Source organism: Hippopotamus amphibius, chromosome 8 (assembly GCF_030028045.1).
Source record: "Hippopotamus amphibius kiboko isolate mHipAmp2 chromosome 8, mHipAmp2.hap2, whole genome shotgun sequence".
NCBI lineage: Eukaryota > Metazoa > Chordata > Mammalia > Artiodactyla > Hippopotamidae > Hippopotamus > Hippopotamus amphibius.
Window position 1 is genome coordinate 131,125,159 of NC_080193.1, and position 27,012 is coordinate 131,152,170.

The following is a 27,012-nucleotide window of genomic DNA, read 5'->3' on the forward strand; positions in this document are numbered from 1 at the left end:
ACCAGCATCACCACCAAAACTCAAACACAAGTTACCATCATTTTATCCTAGGCTGCTGCACTTAAGCTTCTTCTTGCCCCTTCCCATCTATTCTTGGCAAAATAGCAAGCCATCTTTTTAAAGCACATATCTGATCATGTCACTCTTAAGAATCAAACACATCCGTGACTTCCCACTACATTCAGGATAAGATATAAAACCTTAAATAACCAAGGGCCTACCTAATCTGGACCTAGCCTAATGTGGTAGCCTCATTTGTGCCACTATCCCCCTACATTCATTTCAACCACAATAGCCTTTTTTAGTACCTTTTTAAAAAGTAAGCTCACTCTCATCCATAAATATTTCCACATGCTGGTCCCTCTGCATGGAATCTAGGAGGTGCCTAGGTGTTATACTCTTTATAAATATCATGTGTGGGGTTCATTAAGCATCTTTAATCTATAAATCAGTGTTTTTCATCCAATTTGGGCAATTTTAGTCACAATTTTTTCAAATGTTTTTTCTGCCCCATTTTCACTCTCCTGTCCTCCTGGGAGTCCAATTACATGATCATCTGATTCTAATTGGTCCATGAGGCTCTGCTGTGTTTTCTCTCTGTTCTCTAGATTGAATACTCTTATCAATGTCTCCAAATTCACTGTCTTTCTTCTATCCTCTCCAAACTGCTGCTAAGTTCATCCAGTGAATTTGTCAATTCAATTATCGCATTCTACAATAACTGTCAGTTCTAGAATTTCTTTTATTGTTTACATTTCTTCACTAAGATTCCTGATCTCTTCATTCATTAACACCATATTCTCCTTTACTTATTTGAATATATTTTCCTTTAATTTCTTGACCATATTTGTAATAGTTGCTTTAACGTCTTTATCTGCTAAATCCAACATCCAGGCCATTTCAAGGTCAATTTCTATTACTGTCCTTTGTCTTGGTTATACTGAACAATATCTTATTTTCTTAAACATCTAGTAGTTTTTATTGTATACTGGACATTCTAGTGACACATTATCAAAGATTCTGGATTCTATTATCTTCCTTTAAAGAGTATTAATTTTAATTCTACAAGACATTCAATAAACGGACTGGTCACCTAGAACCCATAAGGCTTGGTTTTATATTTTGTAAGGGGAAGATTTATAGAAAGCCTGAGATTCTTAAAAACCCTGTAAACTGAAAGGAATCATCTCCAAACTCTGTCAGGGTTCTAGGCTTCATTAAGGCTGACCTAGAAGAGAACTTACTCTACGGTGTGGTCTTCTGGTACGTCAACTTGATGTCTAGGGTATTAGTAAGGTCTCTCCAGTTTGGTTGAGCTGATACTCCAATGCCTCCTAACACTGCCTAACCTTTATCTTTAATATCTGCTTTTAACCCCATAGCATTCTGTAGTAAGCCTTAGGTAGTCTCATCCTGTACATGTGTATCTCAGTTCTCAGCCAAGCACTTTTAGGGGATTCTCATACATTTGCCCCACAAACTTGTTATTCTTCCCCAAAGATTACACAGTTTCCAAAAGCTTCAGCTGCCCTAAACTGTGACTTCTGCCTCCTTAACTCAGTTGGACCACCATGCGCTGCTTCAATGCCAGCCCTCTACACTACAGTCAGGAAGTTATCCCCAGACAGAGATTCAGAGAATTGAGAGGCTCATCTCATGCTTTTCCTTTCTCTCAAAGGTCTACAGTCTTGTGCTGCCTATTGCCTAATGTCTGAAAACAATTGCCTCACATTTTTTTCAGTTTTATGTTATTTATGGCATAAGGGCTAGTCCAGTAGTCAGAAGCAGAAAATGTTCTCTACCTGGAATCTAACTCCATCCAATTACCACCTAACTCGCCTCATCCTCTAGCTAAGTGACTTTCTCTCAACCATTAGGTTTTACTTTAAATGTCACTTCCTCAGTGAAGCTTTCTCACCTTTTCCATCAGTGAAATCAAGTCTCCCTTTTATAAACACTTGTTCTATCCCTCCATAGTTATTTACTACAGTTTATACTTACACAATTTTTTGGTTTGGAGGCTTTGTTAATGTCATCTCACTCACTAGACCATAAGCTTTGTAAGGGCAGGGATAGGAGTACCCGGTTTACTACTTACCTTCTTTCCCAACCTCTAATACCTAGCCGAAAGGCAAGCACATAGTAGGTGCTTAATATGTACTCACTAAAGAAATAAATACATCAGATAAGACTATCTCTAAATAATATATGGTTAACAATATACATAAAAACTTCACTACTCTAAAGAAAAAGATAAACTTCAATTTTCAGAACATGCTGTTCATGAGCCAGCATAAAGAACACTAAACTATTTATAACAAGATTTTAAAATAATTGATATATTTACCACACTATAATTTGAACTAAAGGTATAAAAACTAAATTAGTTTATATAACAATACAAACATACTTAATAATTTCAAGTTTTATAACTTAAATTCTACATCACTATAAAATCCTAGGCCATACTCCACAAAAGTTTAGAATACCAAAAAAGAAGACACAAAAGTGGTTGCTGTTACTGTTTGGAGAAGCGGAGGTGGAATATAACTACGAATATGCCACACCAAACCTAAGAAACCTGGCTTCTAGTCCCAAATGCAAAATCAGTTGTGAGGTCTTGAACAGGTCATTCAATTTTTCTGGGGTTCAGTTTCTTCATCCACAAAATAAGAAGTATTCTTAATAACTTCCAGCTGTAGCATTCTATTAAAAAAATCTACATTTTACTTTTAAGTTCTAAAATGCACAATTTTTTTATTATTATAGTAATACAGATAAATCTTAACTTTCTTCTCTTCTAAATTTTACTCACCAGAAGTCAGATCTTTGTAGTTTTGTTGGTTTGTCAAAACCTGAGTAAGAACAGACCGCATTGCTCCTCCCATTTTAGTTAGATCTTCTAAAAAGGAAATTTGAGGTTCCAAAAGCTGAAGGACTTTGTTAAGGTCTTTTTCTGATGGTACATCAGCTGCTAAAAAATACATAACCAACTTTCTTTAAAATATTTTACTAAGAATAACAATATTTTATTCTCTAAAATTATGATGACTTAGATGACAGTATTTTATAATCAAAAAGTTAACATAGGAATTCTTTTTAGAAAGCAGGCACCCACCAAGCACCCAGCCTAGAGTAGGCTTGTTTAGGAATTCAGTCCCCTGAGAAAAGACTGATGGAGAAAAGAGATGACCTCATAAGGTATTATTCTGTGTAAAAAGCATTCTATGTAGCGCCCCATACTCTGAGATATATACATGTAAAATAAGATCATCTCAAAATTAAAGTGTTTAAGAAAAAAGTTAAGATCACTCTATAAAGTAAAACAAGAGAAATTAAATATATTGAGATAATATGAGAATATTAGGACAAAATTATGTCAGCTCTAAATTTAAACCTGTGTAGCAAATAAACCAATACCTATCATATTTCAAAATACAGACTCAGTTAACTAGAGGTCAAAGCAACTAAAATGAAAAATATGGATGTTTTTACTAAAACAATTTTAAAATACCAGGCAAGATATGCTGGTAGAAGGGGAGAGTAGAAACCTGGACAACTGAAAAACAATATTTAAGAGGAAAAGAAAAAAAGATGTTTTAGAGAAACTGAGGTCTAAAAGGAAGAAGTGAATAGAGAGATTTAGGGTTTAGCGAGAAATGGTTAAAAGAAGAATGCATAACAGAGGGTGTGTGCTCAGGAAACAGGATATCAAATTTATTCAATATTTATTCAGTATCTACTACATGACAGGCTCTGAGAAGCGAAACTAAATAAGACATAGTTCCCACCCCCAAGGAACTCACAACTAGTGAATGAAATTCTAGATAACTGAGTCACGGGACCCAAGCCAAAAAAACCCTTACTTTCTCAGTGGAAAACCAATACTGTATATTATTCTTCTTTATATTCTCAATGACTTATGTAGTAATATAGCAGATATTTAATTAGCATTGTTCTTGGTTTCCAAGGACTCTAACACAAGCTCTGACACTAGTTTAAGGATGGTAGGGTGAAATGGGAAAATGGAACTCAAGGCAACTGTCAAACCACAAGATTATCTGAGCTTCCATTATATCGGATTAGATGATTTCAAGTCCTTTAATTTTAAATTTAAATTTTAAACAGTGATCTCTGCACAAAGTAATGCAGTAGTTCATTTTTTCACAGAAGAAATTAATGCTGAGCACAAGTGGTAACACAGAGAGGAAAACTTCATGAACCTAAGTTCATGAAACTCATCTTACAACAAAAAAAAGTACTTCCATTCATTCCTTTATGTTTTCAGGTAATGGTAACATAATTATGAAAGCTATGTACCTATGTCATCTACCTCTCATAATGGCTAAATGTCAGCAAGAAAAAAATAAATATAGTACACTCCTGTATAAATTATTCTTTGATTAAACTAATGGTAAGCTTTAAGGTTCTCATGCTTTCTACCTATTACTTTTCTAAAATAGGACACTTGTAGTACAAAATGTAAATATCCAAAAAATCTGTTAGCTAGCATATGAGAAATAAGATAGAAAGCAATTTCAATAACCCAGATGGTCTCCAGTTCCTTCATTCCAAAGAGAGAACAATTTGGGACTAAATCAAAATTATATTTCTTTCTGTATTTTAAGACATACACTCTGAGAGGAATAGAAGTACTTGACAAAAGATTGTATATTTTTCTTAAAATGTAGAAGTGAGGAACTGTAAGTATTTGCTCACAATGCAAATAACATGATCATTTTAGAAATGATGAAGATACTATATTTCTTCATATTTTTAGGATGGAAGATAGAAGATAAACGTGTGCCATAGTTTCAAATTGGATTTAAGATTATAGTATTAAATAATTTAAAAGCTCTAAAAGTAATGCAAATGTAGTCCCTTAAATGATAAAAATGCAAGTATCACTAAAAAGGTAAAAGACATCATAAAAAGTCAGTAAATTTGTTTCATATCACTAATTGATATGTGTAATTCACAATAAAGTTCTCAGACTGAGAACTTCAATAACTGTTATCTAAATTCAAATATTTAACTAAAGCATCTTAATCAAGACTGGGACTAAATCTTAAAAGGTAAGAAAAATATCTGTAATTTGCATGTTTCTTTCTCTTTTCAATACTATCAGGATATTTACACCCATGCATTCTATCAGTAATATGGGAGTGAGCAATGTGACCCTCTCATAAGCTGTTATATATGGAGGGGATTAAAAATATACAGACCTCTACAAAAAAGAGGGGGAGAGAGAGGGAGAGAGACTGGTAAAATAGTAATTTACCTTCTAAAAATTCTAAGTTAAAGTCAAACATTTCCAGGACTTCTTAATTCTGCTCTATTATAACATAATCAGGAATAAAGTCACTTTAACCTCATAAAATAATTATTTCATCATCTGCAAAAGGCCAAATAAGTTTAACTAGAAACATTTATGATCCCAGAGGCAGAGACTGCCAAACTGTGCCTACTATAAGGTATCTCTGAGGTTATATAATTGATATTTAGTGTGCTTTTATTTAGCCCCTGTATTTCATAGTCATCACATTGAAAATGTTAAGCAGGGACTTCCCCAGTGGTCCAGTCAGTAAGACTCTGTGCTCCCAATGCAGGGGGCCCGGGTTTGATCACTGGTTGGGGAACTAGATCCCATATGCATACCACAATTAAGAGTCTGCATTCGGCAACTAAGGATCCCACATGCTGCAACTAAACATGCCACAACTAAGATCCCGCATGCCACAACTAAGACCTGGCACAACCAAAATAAACAATTTTTTTTTTTTAATGTAGGCAAAAAAAACAGTATCTGAATAAATTCACCTCATTATTAGTGTTAAACTTTTTACTTTAGAACTTAAAAAGAGTACTAACGAAAAGTGGATTAAACATACCTGGTTCATTATAGCCTTCTCTTAAGTACTGAATAAGACAAAAAATAAATCTTGGAAGAACAAATTCAGACATCATCAGTAAGTCTTTGGGAACACAGGGAATATTTGAACTTGATTTAATTTGATGCCTTTTGCAAAACCTGTAATATGAAAAAGAAAAAAATTAATGGTGATGTCCAATCTACTAATAATATATTCTTCTATTTACAATATTCATAAACAGAATAGGTGACTATATCAAAGCCAACATATTATTCTTTTATGATTTTTAAGGCACCAAGTTAAAAGAATATAGTTTTAATTGGTCTTTAAATAAAAATTGGCACTGAGGAAGATTTCTTCCTAATAAAAGGACATTCTAGTTAGATTCCAACTAGAATACAAAAAGAAAATCTCATCACAGGGTTTATATTTTTTAATTGCAATTTATTACTCTTAAGTATTATTTTATTACTTTTACCCTTTATAAACCATTAAGTATAAATTGATCATTTCCCAAGAATTTGCATTTTCCATTCCTTAACTATTCTGAACTTACTGCATTAATGAATAGACAAGTGATATTAAATACTTAAAGTTTATTTGAAAAGTTTACACACTTAAGTATGCACATTCCTTCTAATCTTATTTATACTTATTTTAAAGTATGATTGGTATATTTGAGCAAAAAATGAAGTAAACCATTTTATATTCACAATCCAAATAGTCACAAATAAGGTATTTTGTGACCAAATACAAAATAACCACACTAAACATACAACATGCCTAGAAAGAAACTTATTACAATGGGTGGAGAAACTATTTTAGCTGAAAAACATAAGAAATTTGAATAGAGAAAAGTTACATTCCCAAACGGAAAAAACTTTTATTTAAAAAAAGTCACTTCCACCAAACTTAATGACATTAGATTCAAATCCCAATGGGACTAATCACAAACTAATTCTAAAGTTCAAATGGAAGAACATATGTGTGAAAAAAAAGTCAGTAAAACGTAAAAAAAAAAAAAGGTTTCATGATAGTGACCTAGACTTTAAAACATAGTATAGCGGGAAGGAGGCTCAAGAGGGAGGGGATTATGGGGATATATGTATAAACACAGCTGATTCACTGTGTTGTACAGCGGAAACTAGCACAACAGTGTAAAGCAATTATATTCCAATAAAGATCTGAAAAAAATAAATTAAAAAAAATAGTATAAAGCTAATATAATTTAAAATCTGTAGTAATGTCTCTATAATGACCTATACGGGAAAAGAATCTAAGAAAGAGTGGATATACGTATAAGTATAGCTGATTCACTTTGCTGTACAGCAGAAACTAATACAACATTGTAACTCAGCTATATTTCAATAAAAATTTTTAAAAAATAAAAATAAAACCTGTGGTAATGTGATAACATCAATGAAACACAGTGGAGTCTATAAACACACTATGTAATGACTACATTAATCAATGTAGGGGGTAAAAGACTTTCAATAAATTCCTATAGGACAATTGATTACATGCAGGAAATAAATTTTATCTTTATCTTACAACCATATACAAATTATTATAGATTCCACACAGATCAAAAATCAAATGTGAAAAAAGTTACTAGGAAGAAGTCTAAGTAAGATTTGAAACCGAAAGTCATAAAAGAAAGATAAAAATTGGCTACGTGAATCAAAAGTTTCTATACAGAAAACAATTACAAACTGAAAAAAATATTTACAACAGATAAAACAGATAAAAGATAAATATCTATGATTTTTGACTCTTGAAAAATGGATTAAAGAAGAAAATAATTCAATAGAAAAATCAGCCAAGGTCATGAACAATTCACAAAAGAAGTGAATGGCAAACAAACATATGAAAAAGCGTTCAAGTTCTCTAATAATCAAAGAAATGAAATGTATTAAAATAAAAAATGAGTAGTTAGAGAATCACCATTTTGTGATGATACCTACTGAAATAAATGACCCGTGTAATGGAGCCACTGAAGGAAGGCTTGAGGGGAAATTTTCCACTTAGAGATCCTTATCAATCTTAGTATCACCAGAAATGAAAAAAAAAAAATCAGATGCTATGATGCTTGTGAAGTACACAGCACCATTTACAAAGAGTTTTCACCAAACAAGTTGACCGTGAATGACATCCAGTCTCTAGAGCTAACTTCCATTTATAAGAGACATAAGAGATAAAGGAACAACTTAAATGACACCACACAAAAAAAGCAAACAGACAAATCATGAATGTAGAACAATATACAGGACAACTGACTCCGTTTCTGCAACCTATCCACGGCAGGGAGAAAAAGGAGGTAGGAGGATCACTCATTAAAGAGGCTTGAGAGACCCAATAACCATGTGTTTACTGATTCTAACAAAGCAACTTGAAAAAGGCATTTCTTAGACAGTAGGGGAAGTCCAATTAAGAAGTGAGTACAATTTTGTTAGATAATTTTATTAGGTAAGATAATGGCGTTGTGGTTATGCAGGAAAATATTCACGGATATTTGGTAATATTAAGGTATTATTCTGCGTAGGTACGACAACAGCATTGTGGCTATCACTGAGGAGGAAAGTCTTGTCTTTAACATATATGTATATAAATATGAATAAAATGCTACAACGTATGGGACTTGCTTCAAAATTAATCTGGTTGAGTGAAGGGAAGTAAGTGGGAGTATACCAAGCCCAGCTTGAGTTGTTAATTGTAGAAACTGGGAGACTGATAAGGGGTTTTGTTATACTATACTCATAAGCAGAAAGTGGGCCAATATCAAAGCCAGTAAAGTACCACTCCTTTCAGATTTTTAAGGCACCAAGTCAAAAGAATGTAGTTTTAATTGGTCCTTAAAAAACATCACCAAAGGAGTTTTTTCCTAATAGTATGTCATATCAGTTGGATTATACTCATTGCTTTTGCATCTGTTTGAAATTTTCTGTACTAAAAAACTAAAAATTTTTTAAAAGAAAGGAAATATTCATCTTTTTTAAAGATGAATATTGAAGCATGCCAGGTGGGAGATCACAAAATATTTGGGATCTGTTTCAAAATACTTTAGCAAAAGAGAAAAAAGGGCAAATGTGGCAAAAATCTTGATAAACATTGAGTCCAATGATGGGTATGTGGAGGTTCAATGTTCTGCTGTCTTGTATGGTTGAAATCTTTGGTAACACAAAAATGTTGTTTCATCTAGCAGATTAGGGAAAATTCGCGTTAACTCACTGTTGGAAAGTATGTTCAGAAATTTGTTATCATACACATGGAAGTATAAATAGATACAGTTCTGGGTGACATTTTGACAATATCTACTAAAACATTATGTGTTCATAACCCTAGCTTAGCATCTCTATTTCTAGCAATTTATTATACAGAAATAATCCTAAATTTGCAAGAATATATCTACAGATATATTCACTGTACCACAGTTTGCAATGCAGAAAGGTTAGAAACAACTCACATGTTCAGTAATAAAGATTAACCAAATCATGGTAAATCAATAAAACACTTTGCATTTGTTAAAAAGAATGAATTAGATCAACAAGTACTGAAATAGAATTATATCTAAAATAAGTGAGAAAACTGCATCGTATGTATATGTATACATATATAATAAAATCTTTTATAAATAAAATTTTGGAGAAAGAGTAGAAAAGAAAATATTAATATATGTAAGGAGAAAAATATTTAGGGAAATGTACACCAAATTCTGTGGAAATTATCTGAAAGTGGGATATAGCATACTTTTACTTTCTACACTAATTCTACCTACAATGTTTGAATTCTGTATGGCAAATATATTTATAACTGTGTAATCAACAGGAAAAAAATTTACTCCAAAAACAATTATAAGTTATGTCATTCATTTGGCTTTAGTTCCACAATGTGAACATTAAATCTTAACATTTTTTGGCTCATGGATGCCTCTGAGAATCTAATGAAAGATATAACTCTTAAGAAAAATATACACAGGGATTTCCCTGGTGGTCCAGTGGGTGACCCTGTGGTTCCAATGCAGGGGGCCCGGGTTTGATCCCTGGCTAGAGAACTAGATCCCGCACATATGCTGCAATTAAGAAGTCCGCATACCACAACTAAGAAGTCAGCATGCCACAACTAAGAGTTCACATACCGCAACTAAGAATCCAAATGGTGCAACTAAGAAGCCCACATGCTGCAATGAAGATCTCGCATGCTGTGACTAAGACTCAACACAGCCAAAAAGAAAAAATTACACAAACAAAAAAATCAAGTGTTCACATACTACTGAAGTCTATCTACCCTTAAGGCAGAATTTCCAAACATCAGGTCAATGGATTACAGTGTAGAGATGTAGATTTCCTCAGTCCTCAGGCAGACAGACTGGCAGGGTCTGAGCAGCCTCCTCAGTTGTCTCTGTGTTCTACCGAAATATCATTTCCATATTTATCATATAATGAATAAAGAAATTATTACTCCTTAAAGTCCTTTATTTAAAAGGAAATAGGAACTTCAGGATTTCTTTCAGATGGGCTACACAAAATCTAAGTAAAATCAAAGAAACTTTTAAAATCCTACTCTATTTTAAAGCCTTTAAAGATAAAGGATTAGATAAAGGAGGGCACAGAAAGTTCTCTTAGACACTTTCTTTGTAGGAAAGAAATGAACTCAAAAAGAGCTACCTGACAGAGAGTGAAGAACATCTGAATAGTGCCAAGTGGCTTCAAGGAGTGACATTTCAACCTAGAACTAAGCTGAAGAAGCACAGCAAGACTGGTCTAAGCAACCTAGGGACTGAGGTTATAAGAGTAACGATAAGATCTACAAACAAAATTGATTTTTATATTTTAGGCTGAGAAATTGTGTGGGGAACTAAAGTATCTCACATATTACATAGCAAGTGCGCAATAAAGGCTTGGTGAAACGAAGATTTAATCTAATAGTAGAACTCCAAAAATGGTTTCAAGGCCATTCAATTAAAGAAAAAATAGAAACCCATTTAATAATCCCAGTTTTTCAAATGTGTTTTTAAGAACCACTAAATGCCTGGCACTAAGGCCTTAGGAATACAGAGGCCTTGCTCTCATGGAGCTAACTTTCTATTGAGGGAGGAGGGCGAGGAGGAGGGCAGGGCAGAGGCGAGAGAAGCAAAAGACATTAATATAAAAAATCGCTCTACAAAATAACATCACAGCATAATTTATAGAATGCATCCATTAGGTGTCTTAAATTGGGTTTGTCGGGGAAGGCCTTTCTGAAGAGGTGATATTTAGGCTACAAAGCAAATGAAATGAAGGAGCTAGGCTAGGCATGCAAAGCTCTGCGGGCAGAACATATTGTCAAAAGGTATGACAAATGCAACTGCATATAATCAGGTACTAAAGATATCTCCCCAAGTAAACAGAAAGAGGGCTTTTTAGACAATTGGTATGGCTCCAAAGGAAAAATGGCAGGAAGTAATGTGTTTGCATTTGCAGTTCACAGGTCGCAGATACTTTCTTCAAGGCCCAATGGTTTTGAATGAATAAGAAGGTTAAATATTTCTCAGTGAAACAGGATGTTACGGCAATAAATAGAATAGCCAAATAGAAGTAGAGAAACAGTTGATAAAATAACCTCTCCAAATCTTATTTCACTTCAACTTGTAAAAAATTTTTCATTGAAGTACAAACTGCTCAAAAGCTAAGTATGCAGCTCAATGAAGTATCACAAACTGAACACATCCATGTAACCACCAATCAGATCAAGCAACAAAATATAACCAGCATCCCAGAAACCCTCCTTGTGATTCAACTGATACCAAATTTAAATGACTAAAAGCAGAGTATCTATATGCTGAGAAGGGGGGGTGGGGGAGTGGGGGGTGGAACTTCGCTGGTGGCACAGTGGTTAAGAATCTGCCTGCCAATGCAGGGGACACGGGTTCAAGCCCTGGTACAGGAAGATCCCACATGCCACAGAGCAACTAAGCCCATGTGCCACAACTTCTGAGAGCCCAAGAGCCACAACTACTGAGCCTGAGTACCACAACTACTGAAGCCCACATGCCTAGAGCCCATGCTCCGCAACAAGAGAAGCCACTGCAATGAGAAGCCCATGCACTGCAAGGAAGAGAAGCCCCCACTTACCACAAGTAGAGAAATCCCACACACAGCAACGAGGACCCAACACAGCCAATAAAAAATAGATAAACTTTTAAAATATATATTAATAAAAAAAAGGCGGGGGGCAGAATAGGACAGAAGGAAAAGGCATAGGATAAGAATGGAGAAGGGAAGAAAGAAAAACAACCAGAGGATTCTGGTCATCCACTTCCAAATTATTGAGACTTTGTTGGGGGTAAAAGGGCAAGGAGAAGCCAACTCAAATAACTCAACCACATATTTCACAAATTAGAAAAGCATCTGAGATAAGCTCCCCTAAAAATCAGACTGTGGCATGTACATTACATTCCCAACTCAGCACAAATTACATACAAGTACATAAGTTTGCGCATAATTTAAGGTAATTCATAGAGATCCCTGGAGAGTCATGCATCCCAAATTAAAAACCCCTGAAATAATCTCCTCTTCATTTTACAGATAGGGAGGTATCAGAAACACTAAATAACACACGCATTGAAACTGTTAAAAAGACTCCTGAAGATCACAAAGGGCATATCATAAAGATATATGGTATCTAACTAATTTATATATTTAATATAACCTCTGAAAAAATATCAATAAGGAATAAACAAGGTGATTCGAAAGTTCCGGTGGAAAACTAAGACTAGCTAAGAGAATTCTGTAAAATAAGTGTAATGAAAGCAGAGTAGTTTTCTCAGATATTAACTTATTTTAAAGTTAAAATATCTACAGATTCAATGCAATCCATATCAAATTACCAATGGCATTTTTTACAGAACTAGAACAAAAAATTCCTAAAATTTGTATGGAGACACAAAAAGACCCTGAATAACCAAAGCAATCTTGAGAAAAAAAAATGGAGCTAGAGGAATCAGACTCCCTGACTTCAGACTATAGTACAAGGCTACAGTAATCAAGACAATACGGTACTGGCACAAAAACAGAAATATAAATCAATGGAACAAGACAGAAATCTCAGAGATAAACCCACACACATACGGTCAACTAATCTATGACAAAGGAGGCAAGTATACACAATGGAGAAAAGACAGCCTCTTCAATAAGTGGTGCTGGGAAAACTGGACAGCTACATGTAAAAGAATGAAATTAGAACACTCTCTAACACCATACACAAAAATAAACTCAAAATGCATTAAAGACCTAAATGTAATAAGGCCAGACACTATAAAACTCTTAGAGGAAAACATAGGCAGAACACTCTTTGACATAAATCACAGCAAATTTTTTTCGACCCACCTCCTAAAGTAATGCAAATAAAAAACAAAAATAAACAAATGAGACCTAATGAAGCTTAAAAGCTTTTGCACAGCAAAGGAAACTACAAACAAGATGAAAAAACAACCCTCAGAATGGGAGAAAATATTTGCAAATGAATCAACAAACAAAGGATTAATCTCCAATATATATAAACAGTTCATGCAGCTCAATATCAAAAAACAAACAAACAACCTAATCAAAAAATGGGCAGAAGGCCTAAATAGACATTTCTCCAAAGATGACATACAAATGGCCAAGAGGCACATGAAAAGATGCCGGACATCACTAATTATTAGAGAAATGCAAATTAAAACTACAATGAGGTATCATCTCACACCAGTTAGAATGAGCAACATTAGAAAATCTACAAACAATAAATGCTGGAGAGGGCATGGAGAAAAAGGAACCCTCTTGCACTGTTGGCAGGAATGTAAATTGACACAGCCACTATGGAGAACAGTATGGAGGTTTCTTGAAAAACTAAAAAAAGAATTATCACATGACCCAGCAATCCCACTACTGGGCATAGACCCTGAGAACACCATAATTCAAAAAGACACATGCACCCCCATTTCACTGCAGCACTATTTACAATAGCCAGGTCATGGAAACAACCTAAACGTCCATCGACAGACGAATGGATAAAGAAGATGTGGTACATATATATAATGGAATATTACTCAGCCACAGAAAGGAGAGAAATTGGGTCATTTGCAGAGACATGGATGGACCTAGAGACTGTCATACAGAGTGACGTAAGTCAGAAAGAGGAAACCAAATATCGTATATTAAAGCATATCTGTAGAATAGAGAAATATGGTACAGATAAACAGAGTGAAGTAAGTCAGAAAGAGAAAATCGAATATTGTATATTAATGCATATCTGTGGAATATAGAAATATGCTACAGATCAACCAGTGTGCAAAGCAGAAATAAAGACAGAGATGTAGAAAACAAACATATGGACACCAAGGGGGGGGGGGGGCGTTGGAGTGGGATGAACTGGGAGATAGGGATTACCATATATACACTAATATGTATAAAACAGATAATAGGAAGGAAAATACCAAATTGTATACTGTAAATATACACAGTTTATTGTACGTCAATTATATAATATATAATAACTCTTCCTAAAATGAAAAAGAAAAGTTAAAATAATCTGGGACTTCCCTGGTGGTCCAGTGGTTAAGAATCTGCCTTCCAATGTAGGGGATGCAGGTTCAATCCCTGGTCGGGGAACCAAAATCCCACATGCCATTAAGCCTGTGTGCTGCAGTTAAAGAGCCCACATGTGGGCTTCCTAGATGGCGCAGTGGTTAAGAATCCGCCTGCCAATGCAGGGGACATGGGTTCGAGCCCTGCTCCAGGAAGATCCCACATGACGCAGAGCAACTAAGCTGGTGCACCACAACTATTGAGACTGCGCTTTAGAGTCCGTGAGCCACAACTGTTGAGCCCATGTGCTGCAACTACTGAAGCCCACGTGCCTAGAGCCCATGCTCCACCAGAGAAGCCACAGCAATGAGGAGCCCCAGCACCACAACGAAGACCAGCCCCCACTCACTGCAACTAAAAGAAAGCCCACGCACAGCAAAAAAGACCCAACACAGCCAATAATATACATAAATTAACTTAAAAAAAAAAAAAGAGCCCACGTGCTCTGGAGCACGGGCACCACAACTACGGAGCCCACACGCTCTGGAGCCAAAGCACCACAACTAGAGAGAAGCCTGTGCACCACAAAGAGGAGTCTGTGAGCTGCAATGAGGAGGCACACACTACAGTGGAGGATCCCACATGCTGCAACAAAGATCCCACGTGCTGCTACTAAGACCCAACGCAGCTAAAAATTAAATAAATATTTTAAAAATAAATAAAAAATAAAGTTAAAATAATCAAAACAGTGTTGTTGGGACTTCCCTGGCGGTCCAGTGGCTAAGACTCCACACTCCCAATGCAGGGATCCCAGGTTCAACCCCTGGTCGGGGAACTAGATCCCTTTAGTTGCATGCATGCTGCAACTAAGAATCTGCATGCCACAATTAAGAGTCTACATGCCGTAACTAAGAAGCCCACATGCCGCAACTAAGACCCAGTGCACCAGTGCATCCTGGAGGTCGCCCACACTGGTGTTTAACCACGTGTGGCATGAAGTTAAGGGCATCACGTTGTGAGGAGATGGGGGCTGCCGTGACTCACGCAATCAGGAATTTCAATCTAGAGAACCGGGTGGAACGGGAAATCAGCAGGATGAAGCCCTCCCCCGCTCCCAGGCACCCATGCACCAAGAACCTCCTGCGAGAGCAGATGAGCAGCCATCCACAAATTAAGGGAGAAATAGCTAGAAAAGATGACAAACTGCTGTCATTACTAAAAGATGTATATGTTGATTCCACAGATCCTGTGTCTTCTGTGCAGGTAAAGGATGCTGGAACCCGTCAGAAGCCAAAGGTGTTCAGGTTGCCAAAAGACCATCACTCTGACATGATGAATGTTAAGAACATTCCCAAAGGCAAAATTTCCATTTTAGAGGCACTGACACTTCTTAATAATCATAAACTTTATCCAGATACATGGACTGCTGAGAAAACAGCCGAAAAATACCATCTAGAACAGCAAGAGGTAAATTCCCTTCTCAAATATTTCGTTACTTTTGAAGTCAAAATCTTACCCCCTGAAGACAAGAAAGCAATACAATCAAAATGAAGAGAATCTTGAAATTACTCTTCTGTTATGTACTCTGTGTCCCCGTACCCTGTTTATTTTCTCATTTTTAGCATATTAAATTATATACATTACCAAATGTGTTAAGCTCCCTCCTCGTGAGAGCATGCTATTTATTGAGCTCTGCTGAATTTTCAGGATTGCTGATAGGATTAATTTTGTTCTCTTTTAAACTTTCATTTGGTTTAGGCATATGTTCTTATGTAATATCAGCATGACTAGTCAGCACAGGTATAAATTTATTATAAATAAAAAAGTTACCATATTTTAGGCAAATCATATCATCAGCTTTTAAATTGATCATATAGCCTCTTGGGAAATGTCCTGAATCTCTCGTTTAACATTCAAAGCTGCACCTTCCAGTTTAGGTGGTTAGTTTATTCTTCCTATGGAATAGAGAAAGTAAGAGTTTTCCTGTCTCTTAAAACTGTGACTTTTTTTGTTAGGGAACAGAGACTTGACAGTGAGGTCAGATAACAGTATTTCTGAATAAAGGCAGACAGGAGACTGGATACAAAATAGTAGAAAATATATTTTTATTAATGTTCCAGAGAAGAATTAGGGAGGACTTACTTTGTTTTGAATGAATTTTATGTATGAAATAACTTTTTAAAAATATAAACAGGAATTGGCGTTTATAAAATTTTAGCAGTCTCTGCTTTGACAAACAGGTAAGTCCAAAAGCTTTCAGAGAGGCAAGCAGTAGTGGAACCTATCTGAAAAAAATAACTTTTCTATTGACTTAATGTAGAAATACTAGAAAATTTTAAACAGTGGTTAAATCAAAGAACCATGTGAAATTGAATTTGGTGATCAAATACGTATTTTTTTTTTTCTAATTTAAATGCTGGTTGAAAGAAGAGAGAAAAAATAGCAAGTAGAAATATAAAGTGTGATCACTGGAAGGGACTTAGGAAATTGCTGCTTCATCCATTTAACAAACTTATGAGCACTGTGTATGCCAGTACCAGAGTCTTAAGTGAGACTGTTAACTTTAGCTCTGTCATATTACTACATGTGGGATGTGGGGTAGATCATGTAACCTCTTTGAGATTGAATCTCTTCTGTAAAATAAGTAGAGTGCTGCCTTATTAAATCAAAGGGTTACTGTGATGATACATTAGATAATAAAGGACTACAAAAGACTGAAAAAATTCAACTTATTTTTTTTTGCAGTTGGGAAGCCTGGGGAGGTTTCATGACCTATTTAAGATTATTCTGTAGTTTATGGCATAGCCAGGCCCAGAATTTAGGTTTTCAAAGCCCTAGTGATGTGTTTTTTCTGCTGTGCCAAAAAAAAATCTCAAAAGAGCAGAAGGTGTGAGTTGTGGGAATATTCGGAGAGCATGGTTAGAAAAATTCCAACTTATCAGTGTCTTTCTGAGGGAAGACAGGCATTCCCTACTTCCCAGGGATTCCCCTGGAAATGGTATGGAAGATGCTGAGGAATTCAGCATGATGATGGAATGAGACATTTGCAATATGGAGAAGAGAAAAACTCACTAAGATGGGAAAATTTTAAGCTGTGTTCAAATGGAGTTTCATTATGTGAATAAACTATACCTACCTTATGTTTGGTTCAAAACAGTTCTTTTAAGAAAAAAAGAATTAATGTAAAATTGTATTTTAAAACTCTGGTAACTCAGTCATCAAAACTGTTTACCAAATAAAGGTCAATACTTGTACCTGAATCACTAATACTGCTATTTCTGAGCCCTCTTCCCTATACAAATCTACACTGTGGTTAGGAAGCTGTAAATATAGCTGTTACATGGTGTCACATGATAAAATTAAGCACTTCCTGTGTCAAAAAAAAAAACAGAAAAACAGTGCACACTGACTTAAATAAATAAAAATAAATAAATAAATAAATTTTTTTTTGGGGGGTACACCAGGTTCAATCATCTGTTTTTATACACATATCCCCATATTCCCTCCCTTCCTTGACGCCCCCCCCCTCGAGTCCCCCCCACCCTCCCTGCCCCAGTCCTCTAAGGCATCTTCCATCCTCGAGTTGGACTCCCTTTGTTATACAACAACTTCCCACTGACTATTTTACAGTTGGTAGTATATATATGTCTGTGCTACTCTCTCGCTTCTTCTCAGTTTCCCCTTCACCCCCCGCCCCCTCCCATACCTCGAGTTCTCCAGTCCATTCTCTGTATCTGCTTCCTTGTTCTTGTCACTGAGTTCATCAGTACCAGTTTTAGATTCCGTATATGTGAGTTAGCATACAATATTTGTCCTTCTCTTTCTGACTTACTTCACTATGTATGACAGATTGTAGTTCTATCCACCTCATTACATATAGCTCCATCTCATCCCTTTTTATAGCTGAGTAATATTCCATTGTATATATATGCCACATCTTCTGTATCCATTCATTTGTTGATGGGCATTTAGGTTGCTTCCATGTCCTGGCTATTGTAAATAGTGCTGCAATAAACATGATGGTACAAGTTTCTTTTGGGATTATGGTTTTCTTTGGGTATATGCCCAGTAGTGGGATTACTGGATCATATGGTAGTTCTATTTGTAGTTTTTTAAGGAACCTCCAAATTGTTTTCCATAGTGGCTGTACCAACTTACATTCCCACCAACAGTGCAGGAGAGTTCCCTTTTCTCCACACCCTCTCCAACATTTGTGGTTTCCAGACTTTGTGATGATGGCCATTCTGATTGGTGTGAGGTGATACCTCATTGTGGCTTTGACTTGCATTTCTCTGATGATTAGTGATGTTGAGCATCTTTTCATGTGTTTGTTGGCCATCTGTATGTCTTCTTTGGAGAAATGTCTATTTAGGTCTTCTGCCCATTTGTGGATTGGGTTATTTGCTTTTTTGGTATGAAGCTGCATGAGCTGCTTGTATATTTTGGAGGTTAATCCTTTGTCCGTTGTTTCATAGGCAATTATTTTTTCCCATTCTGAGGGTTGCCTTTTAGTCTTGTTTATGGTTTCTTTTGCTGTGCAAAAGCTTTTAAGTTTCATGAGGTCCCATTCATTTATTCTTGATTTTATTTCCCTGATTCTAGGAGGTGGGTCAAAAAGGATCTTGCTTTGATGGATATCATAGAGTGTTCTGCCTATGTTTTCCTCTAGGAGTTTTATAGTGTCTGGCCTTACATGGAGGTCTTTAATCCATTTGGAGTTTATTTTTGTGTATGGTGTTAGGTAGTGTTGTAATTTCATTCTTTGACATGTTGCTGTCCAATTTTCCCAGCACCACTTATTGAAGAGGCTGTCTTTTTTCCATTGTATACTCGTGCCTCCTTTGTCAAAGATAAGCTGCCCATATGTGTTTGGGCTTACTTCTGAGTTCTCTATTCTATTCCATTGATCTTCCTTTCTATTTTTGTGCCAGTACCATACTGTCTTGATCACTACGGCCTTGTAGTATAGTTTGAAGTCAGGAAGCCTGATTCCACCAACTCCATTTTTCCTTCTCAAGATGGCTTTGGCTATTCGGGGTCTTTTGCGTTTCCATACAAATCGTAAGATTTCTTGCTCTAGTTCTGTGAAAAATGCCATTGGTAATTTGATCGGGATTGCATTGAATCTGTAAATTGCTTTGGGTAGTACAGTCATTTTCACGATGTTGATTCTTCCAATCCAGGAACATGGTATGTCCCTCCATCTGTTTGTGTCATCTTTGATTTCTTTCATCAATGTCTTAAAGTTTTCTGCATACAGATCTTTTGCCTCCTTAGGCAGGTTTATTCCTAGCTATTTTATTCTTTTTGTTGCAATGGTGAATGGGAGAGTTTCCTTAATTTCTCTTTCTGCTCTTCTGTTGTTAGTGTATAGGAATGCAAGAGATTTCTGTGCATTAATTTTGTATCCTGCTACTTTACTAAACTCATCAATGAGTGCTAGCAGTTTTCTGGTAGAGTCTTTAGGGTTTTCTATATATAATATCATGTCATCTGCAAAGAGTGACAATTTTACTTCTTCTTTTCCAATTTGGATTCCTTTAATTTCTTTTTCTTCTCTGATTGCTGTGGCTAACACTTCCAAAACTATGTTGAATAATAGTGGTGAGAGTGGACACCCTTGTCTTGTTCCTGTGCTTAGAGGGAATTCTTCCAGTTTTTCTCCATTGAGAACAATGTTGGCTTTTGGTTTGTCATATATGGCTTTCATTATGTTGAGGTAATTTCCTTCTATGCCCATTTTCTGGAGAGCTTTTATCATAAATGGATGCTGAACTTTGTCAAAAGCTTTTCCTGCATCTATTGAAATGATCATATGGTTTTTATCTTTCAATTTGTTGATATGATGTATCACATTGATTGATTTGCGTATATTGAAGAATCCTTGCATCCCAGGGATAAACCCCACTTGATCGTGGTGTATGATTTTTTTAATGTGCTGTTGGAGTCTGTTAGCTAGTATTTTGTTGAGGATTTTTGCATCTATATTCATCAGTGATATTGGTCTGTAGTTTTCTTTTTTTGTGACATCTTTGCCTGGTTTTGGTATCAGGGTGATGGTAGCCTCGTAGAATGAGTTTGGGAGTGCTCCGCCTTCTGCAATATTTTGGAAGAGTTTGAGAAGGATAGGTGTTAATTCTTCTCGAAATGTTTGATAGAATTCACCTGTGAATCCATCTGGTCCTGGGCTTTTGTGTGTTGGGAGATTTTTAATCATTGCCTCAATTTCTGTACTTGTGATTGGTCTGTTCATGGTTTCTATTTCTTCCTGGTTCAGTCTTGGAAGATTGTATTTTTCTAAGAATGTATCCATTTCTTCCAGGTTATCCAATTGATTGGCATATAGTTGCTTGTAGTAGTCTCTCATGATCTTTTGTATTTCTGAGGTGTCCGTTGTGACTTCTCCTTTTTCATTTCTAATTCTGTTGATTTGCATCTTCTCCCTTTTTTTCTTGATGAGTCTGGCTAATGGTTTATCAATTTTGTTAATCTTCTCAAAGAACCAGCTTTTAGTTTCATTTATTTTTCTTATGGTTTCTTTCCTTTCTTTTTCATTTATTTCTGCTCTGATCTTTATGATTTCTTTCCTTCTGCTCCCTTTGGGGTGTCTTTGTTCTTCTTTCTCTAGTTGTTTGAGGTGTAAGGTTAGGTTGTTTATTCGATCATTTTCTTGTTTCTTAAGGTAGGACTGTATTGCTATAAACTTCCCTCTCAGAACTGCTTTTGCTGCGTCCCATAGGTTTTGGGTTGTTGTGTTTTCGTTGTCATTTGTTTCTAGATATTTTTTGATTTCCCCTTTGATTTCTGTAGTGATTCCTTGGTTGTTTAAGAGTGAATTGTTTAGCCTCCATGTGTTTGTCTTTTTTGCAGTTTTTTTCCTGTAATTGATATCTAGTCTCATGGCGTTGTGGTCTGAGAAGATGCTTGATATGATTTCAATTTTCTTGAATTTGCTGAGGTTTGATTTGTGACCCAAGATGTGATCTATCCTGGAAAATGTTCCGTGTGCACTTGAGAAGAAAGTGTAGTCTGTCGTTTTTGGATGGAATGTCCTATCAATATCAATTAAGTCGAGATGGTCTAATGTGTCATTTAAAGCTTGTGTGTCTTTATTTATTTTCTGTTTGGATGATCTGTCCATTGATGTAAGTGGGGTGTTCAAGTCTCCCACTATTATTGTGTTACTGTCGATGTCCCCTTTTATAGCTGTTAGCATTTGCCTTATGTATTGAGGTGCTCCTATATTGGGGGCATAGATATTTACCATTGTGATATGTTCTTCTTGGGTGGATCCCTTGATCATTATGTAGTGCCCTTCCTTGTCTCTTTTAATAGTCTTTACTTTCAAGTCTAATTTGTCTGATATGAGTATTGCTACTCCAGCTTTCTTCTGACTTCCATTTGCATGGAATATCTTTTTCCATCCCTTCACTTTCAGTCTATATGTATCCCTTGGTCTGAAGTGGGTTTCTTGTAGGCAGCATATAGAAGGGTCTTGTTTTTGTATCCATTCAGCCAGTCTGTGTCTTTTGGTTGGAGCATTTAATCCATTTACATTTAAAGTGATTATTGACATGTGTGTTCCAATTACCATTTTCTTAATTGTTTTGGGTTTGTATTTGTAGGTGTTTTCCTTTTCTTGTGTGTCCTACTTAGAGAAGTTCCTTTAGCACTTGTTGTAAGGCTGGTTTGGTGGTGCTGAATTCTCTTAACTTTTGCTTGTCTGGAAAGCTTTTGATTTCTCCCTCAAATCTGAATGAGATTCTTGCTGGGTAGAGTATTCTTGGCTGTAGGTTTCTCTCTTTCAGGACTTTCAGGATATCCTGCCATTCCCTTCTGGCCTGCAGAGTTTCTGCAGAAAGGTCAGCTGTTATCCTGATGGGTTTTCCCTTATATGTTGTTTGTTGCTTTTCTCTTGCTGCTTTTAATATTTTTTCTTTGTGTTTAATTGTCATTAGTTTGATTAATATGTGTCTTGGTGTATTTCTCCTTGGGTTTATTCTGTATGGGACTCTCTGTGCTTCTTGGACTTGGTGAATTATTTCCTTTCCCACGTTGGGGAAGTTTTCCACTAGAACCTCTTCAAATATTTTCTCAGACCCTTTCTTGTTTTCTTCTTCTTCTGGGATGCCTATAATTCGAATGTTGGTACGTTTAAGGTTATCACTGAGGTCTCTGAGGCTGTCTTCTAGTCTTTTTATTTTTTTTTTCTTTTTCCTGCTCTGTGGCGTTTATTTCTCCCATTCTATCTTCCAACTCACTTATTCGTTCTTCTGCCTCAGTCATTCTGCTGGTTATAGCATCTAGAGTATTTTTAATTTCAGTTATTTTGTTATCCATTGCTGTTTGTTTTTCTGAGTTCTTATGAACTGTTTCTTGTACTTTCTCTATTTTGTTATCGAGATTTTGTATCATTTTTTACTATCATTACTCTAAATTCTTTTTCAGGCATTTTTCCTATTTCCTCCTCATTTATTTGGTCTTGTGGGTTTTTTTCCTGCTCCTTTGCCTGCATTGGGTTTCTTTGTTTCCTCATGGTTGTCCAAGCTTTTGGGGTTGCTTGTCCTGGTGATAGAGGTGTTTATAGAAGACTGTCCAAGCCTCAGACTAATGTCCAAGTATTGGATTAAACGAATATTCAGTTGTGTGCTGGGATACAATCTAGATGGACTTCAAATTCATTTAATCTTCACAACAACCCTGGCAAAAGAGACTCCTCATTCTGTTTGAAAAAGCTTCCTAATTAGCAATACTGCCAACAAGAAATGAGAAGCAAGAGGATGGAAGAGACAAGGGGAAGAGAGAAAGAGAGAGAAAGGGTTTTACACAGTTGAGAGGAGGGGCTCTCAATTTTTTTTTTTTTTTAAAGAGGAACTTCCCTGGTGGTGCAGTGGTTAAGAACCCACCTGCCACTGCAGGGGACATGGGTTTGATCCCTGCTCTGGGAAGATCCCACACACCATGGAGCAACTAAGCCCGTGTGCCACAACTACTGAAGCCCACGCGCCTAGAGCCCATGCTCCACAACAAAAGAAGCCACCACACTGAGAAGCCCACACACCAGAACAAAGAGCAGCCAATAAAAATAAATAAAATAAAAAGTTTTTAAAAAGAAGAAACAAAAATAGAAAAGAAAAATAAAGTCTTTAAAACGAATCAGTGTTGTTATCCAGACTGTAGGGAGCTTACATTCTAGAGAGTAGACATTAATGATAAATGCAATTAAATAAGCTATAAAGTAAACAAAGGGGAAGTTGGGACAGAAATTCATCTATATGTATTCTTAGACCATTTCTCTAGATATACATTTCTACATGTTTAATATGTATGGCTTGACTAAGGTACAGATTCATCTCATCTAAAATTGTTAGATTACATGAGTAGTTAAGAAATAAAACATCTTAAATTCCATCTATATAAGTTTAAAATTATTTATTGGGGCCTAAAGTACTAGAAAAGCAAAAGTAAAATATTTATGAAAATTACAAGTTCTAAATTCAATTAGAGAAGGCATATAAGATCAGAAGATTTGAAAGTAAAATTAAAGATGTAAATGTATTTAACTTTTACAATAATAAATTATAAATTGAATGCTTGAAGGCAGAAAACAATGTGGTAATGGTACATGAAAAGACATTATCAATGGACAGATTAATTACTGTGAGTCCAGATATCGAATCAGATATATGTGGAATTTAATTCATGATAAAGGCAGATTTCAAATCCATGAGGAAATCATGGCTCATTCAGAGAAAGGGTATTGAGATAAATGAATAATCAGCCAGTTTGGGGGTGTGGGGGGGAGGAGAATTTCCTCATACCTAACACCGTGATAATAAATAAATAAGACCCATATTAAACTTCTACAGATGAAAATACAACATTAGAACTAAAAAAAATATACCTGATGGGATAACAGTAGATTAGACACTGGAAAGAAGAGACCAATAATTCACTGACAAAGCAGTAAGAAACTATACAAAATAAAGCATGGAGACTGAGAAAAAGAACAGAATCTTAGTGAGGTATGCAATAACAAGCAATTCTGCATTACACTGGAATCCCAAAAAGGTGAGAAGGGAAGACACCAAATATATGAAGAACAGCCAAAATTTTTCCCAGTTTGTTGAAAACCATAAAATCACACATTTAAGAACTCATCAAACCCCAAGCATAAGAAACTATTTTAAGCCATACTGAGTCACACCATAATCAAATTGCTGAAAAACTGTGACAAGAAAATATTCAAAGCAACCAGAAAATGATCCATTACGTACAGAGCAACCAAGATACAAGAGACAGCAGACATTTCATCAGAAATTACACAATCCAGATCACAAAGGAGAGACATATTTAAAGTGCTAAAACAAACCTGCAAATCCAGAATTCTTAACACAAAATAACTTTCAAAACTAAGGAGAAATAAAAACTTTTCAGACAAAACCTAAAATTCATTCTCATCATACCTGCATAAAAAACATTAAAGTAAGTTTTATAAGCAGTCCTATGACAAGCCCTCATTTCAAGAAACTGACCCTATTAATAGCCATGTGAGTGATACTTGAGAGACACTATGCATAACCACACACCTAAGCCACTTCAGAATTCCTGGTACACAAAAAGTATGCGATAATAACTGAAATTTTAAGCTGCTCAGTTTGGGAGTCATTTGTTACACAGCAATAGATAACTACTAAAAAATACTATCACCAATTAGACCCAACAGAACACTACACCCTACAACAGGTGGACACTCATTCCACTGCTCATAAAATATGTCTCAATAAATTTCACTTTAGACTTTTAAGAAGCAAACGGATATTATTAACTCATAGTTATATAATCAAACATACAGAGAGTATTTTCAAATAATCATTGTATACATTGTACACATTGACTACACTGCATAGGGTTAGCAGAGGACACACATTTCCAATGCATATACCCACTCTCCATGCCCCTCCTGTTATTAAGAACCCCCTAACATTCATACATTGAAGTCCTAATTCCCAGTATGACTGTATTTGCAAACAGGACCTTTGAGGAGGTAATTAAAGTTACATGAAGTCACAGGGTGGGGCCCTAGTCCAACAGGACTGGTGTCCTTATAAGAAGAGGAGACACCAGGGATACACGCAAACAGAAGGAAGACCATGTAAAGACACAGAGAAAGCAGGCATCTGCAGGCCAAGGAGAGAGGCCTCAGGAGAAATCAAACCTGCCAGCACCTTGATCCAGCCTCCAGAAATAAATTTCTGTTGTTTCAGCCTTGCAGTCTGCGGTAATATGTTATGGCAATGAGTAGATTACCACAGTCCCTCAATGAGACATGTCCCTAAACACATGATAGAGCCAGCCTTATCACCAGTACTGAAATTAGTCCAGACTAGAGATTTATGGCAATACTGATAAGCAGAAAATATCAAAAAAGGATACATGGATCTTATCAACTTGGTGAAATTGAAGCATTTTAAATTGACATTACATCAAGTATGCCCTCAGACCACACATTAAACTGAAAATCAGTAACACACATATCTTAAAAAGCCCCCCAGGACTTCCTAGGTGGCGCAGTGGTGAAGAATCCGCCTGCCAATGCAGGGGACACGGGTTCGAGCCCTGCCCTGGGAAGATTCCACGTGCCATGGAGCAACTAAGCCCGTGCGCCACAACTATTGAGCCTGTGCTCTAGAGCCCGTGAGCCACAACTACTGAGCCCATGTGCCGCAACTATTGAAGCTAATGCGCCTAGGGCCTGTCCTCCACAACAAGAGAAGCCACTACAATGAGGAGCCTGTGCACCACAATGAAGAGTAACCCCTGCTCGCAGCAACTAGAGAAAGCCCGTGTGCAGCAACGAAGACCCAATGCAGACAATAAATAATAAATAAAATAAATAAATTTATAAAAAAAAAAAAAAGTCCCCCAAATTTGGACATTAAATAACACACCTGTAAATAACCCATGGACCAAAAAAGAAATAAAACTACATTGGGACAAACTTTCTGAACCTATCACATTTCCAAAGACCAAAACTTTGATGATATACTGTCCTGACCAGGTCGTAAAATGACAGATATTCTCACTGTACTGCTGGAAAGAGTATAAATTAACATTCCAAATATGAGGACTATCAAAAGTATAAATGCACATCCATTTGACCCAATAACCCATGGGAGATTAGAGTTTCCTCCAAATTTCTAATTTGGAACTCTTTTCCACTCTTTTGACAAGACATTTTCTCAAACTACACTCGAAAGAATTCTCATATGGTGTCCAGGTAAAAGAGGTAAGCTGGAAGAGGTAGGCTAACCAAAATAATAAAATATTGTAATTCCCTTAGCTTTTAATGGTTTGAAGAAACAATCAAAGAGAATATCAAAATTAGGGCTAATTCAAAAAATCTGACCCAACGGGAAGTATAGTCTGTCACCTGGCCAGGAAGTACAGCCTTGGGACCCACCCAACCAAGGGTGATTAAGAATGCAGCCTGCAACACCACCCAGTCAAAGTCCAAACAGCTGCACCACCCAGCCAGAGAACACAGTCTGTGACCCTGTCCAACCAGAGGTGATTATGGAGCCCAGACAGTGGCC

At 36.1% G+C, this 27,012-nt stretch overlaps 2 protein-coding genes across 2 annotated transcripts in view; one reads left to right on the forward strand and one right to left on the reverse strand.

Moving 5' to 3' along the window:
* The window catches only part of UBR3 (ubiquitin protein ligase E3 component n-recognin 3), a 223,694-nt gene that overhangs the window by 164,935 nt on the left and 31,747 nt on the right, over window positions 1–27,012 (reverse strand). Inside the window, exons 2-3 of the mRNA XM_057747121.1 lie at window positions 5,892–6,031; window positions 2,816–2,974 (exon numbers count right to left, since the gene is read on the reverse strand). Of these exons, the coding sequence (XP_057603104.1) occupies window positions 2,816–2,974; window positions 5,892–6,031 (299 nt within the window). The remainder of the gene's footprint in view (window positions 1–2,815; window positions 2,975–5,891; window positions 6,032–27,012) is intronic.
* Window positions 15,440–15,967, forward strand: LOC130859577 (NADH dehydrogenase [ubiquinone] 1 alpha subcomplex assembly factor 4-like). The gene has a single exon (XM_057747119.1). The coding sequence runs from the start codon at window positions 15,440–15,442 to the stop codon at window positions 15,965–15,967; it is 528 nt and encodes a 175-aa protein (XP_057603102.1).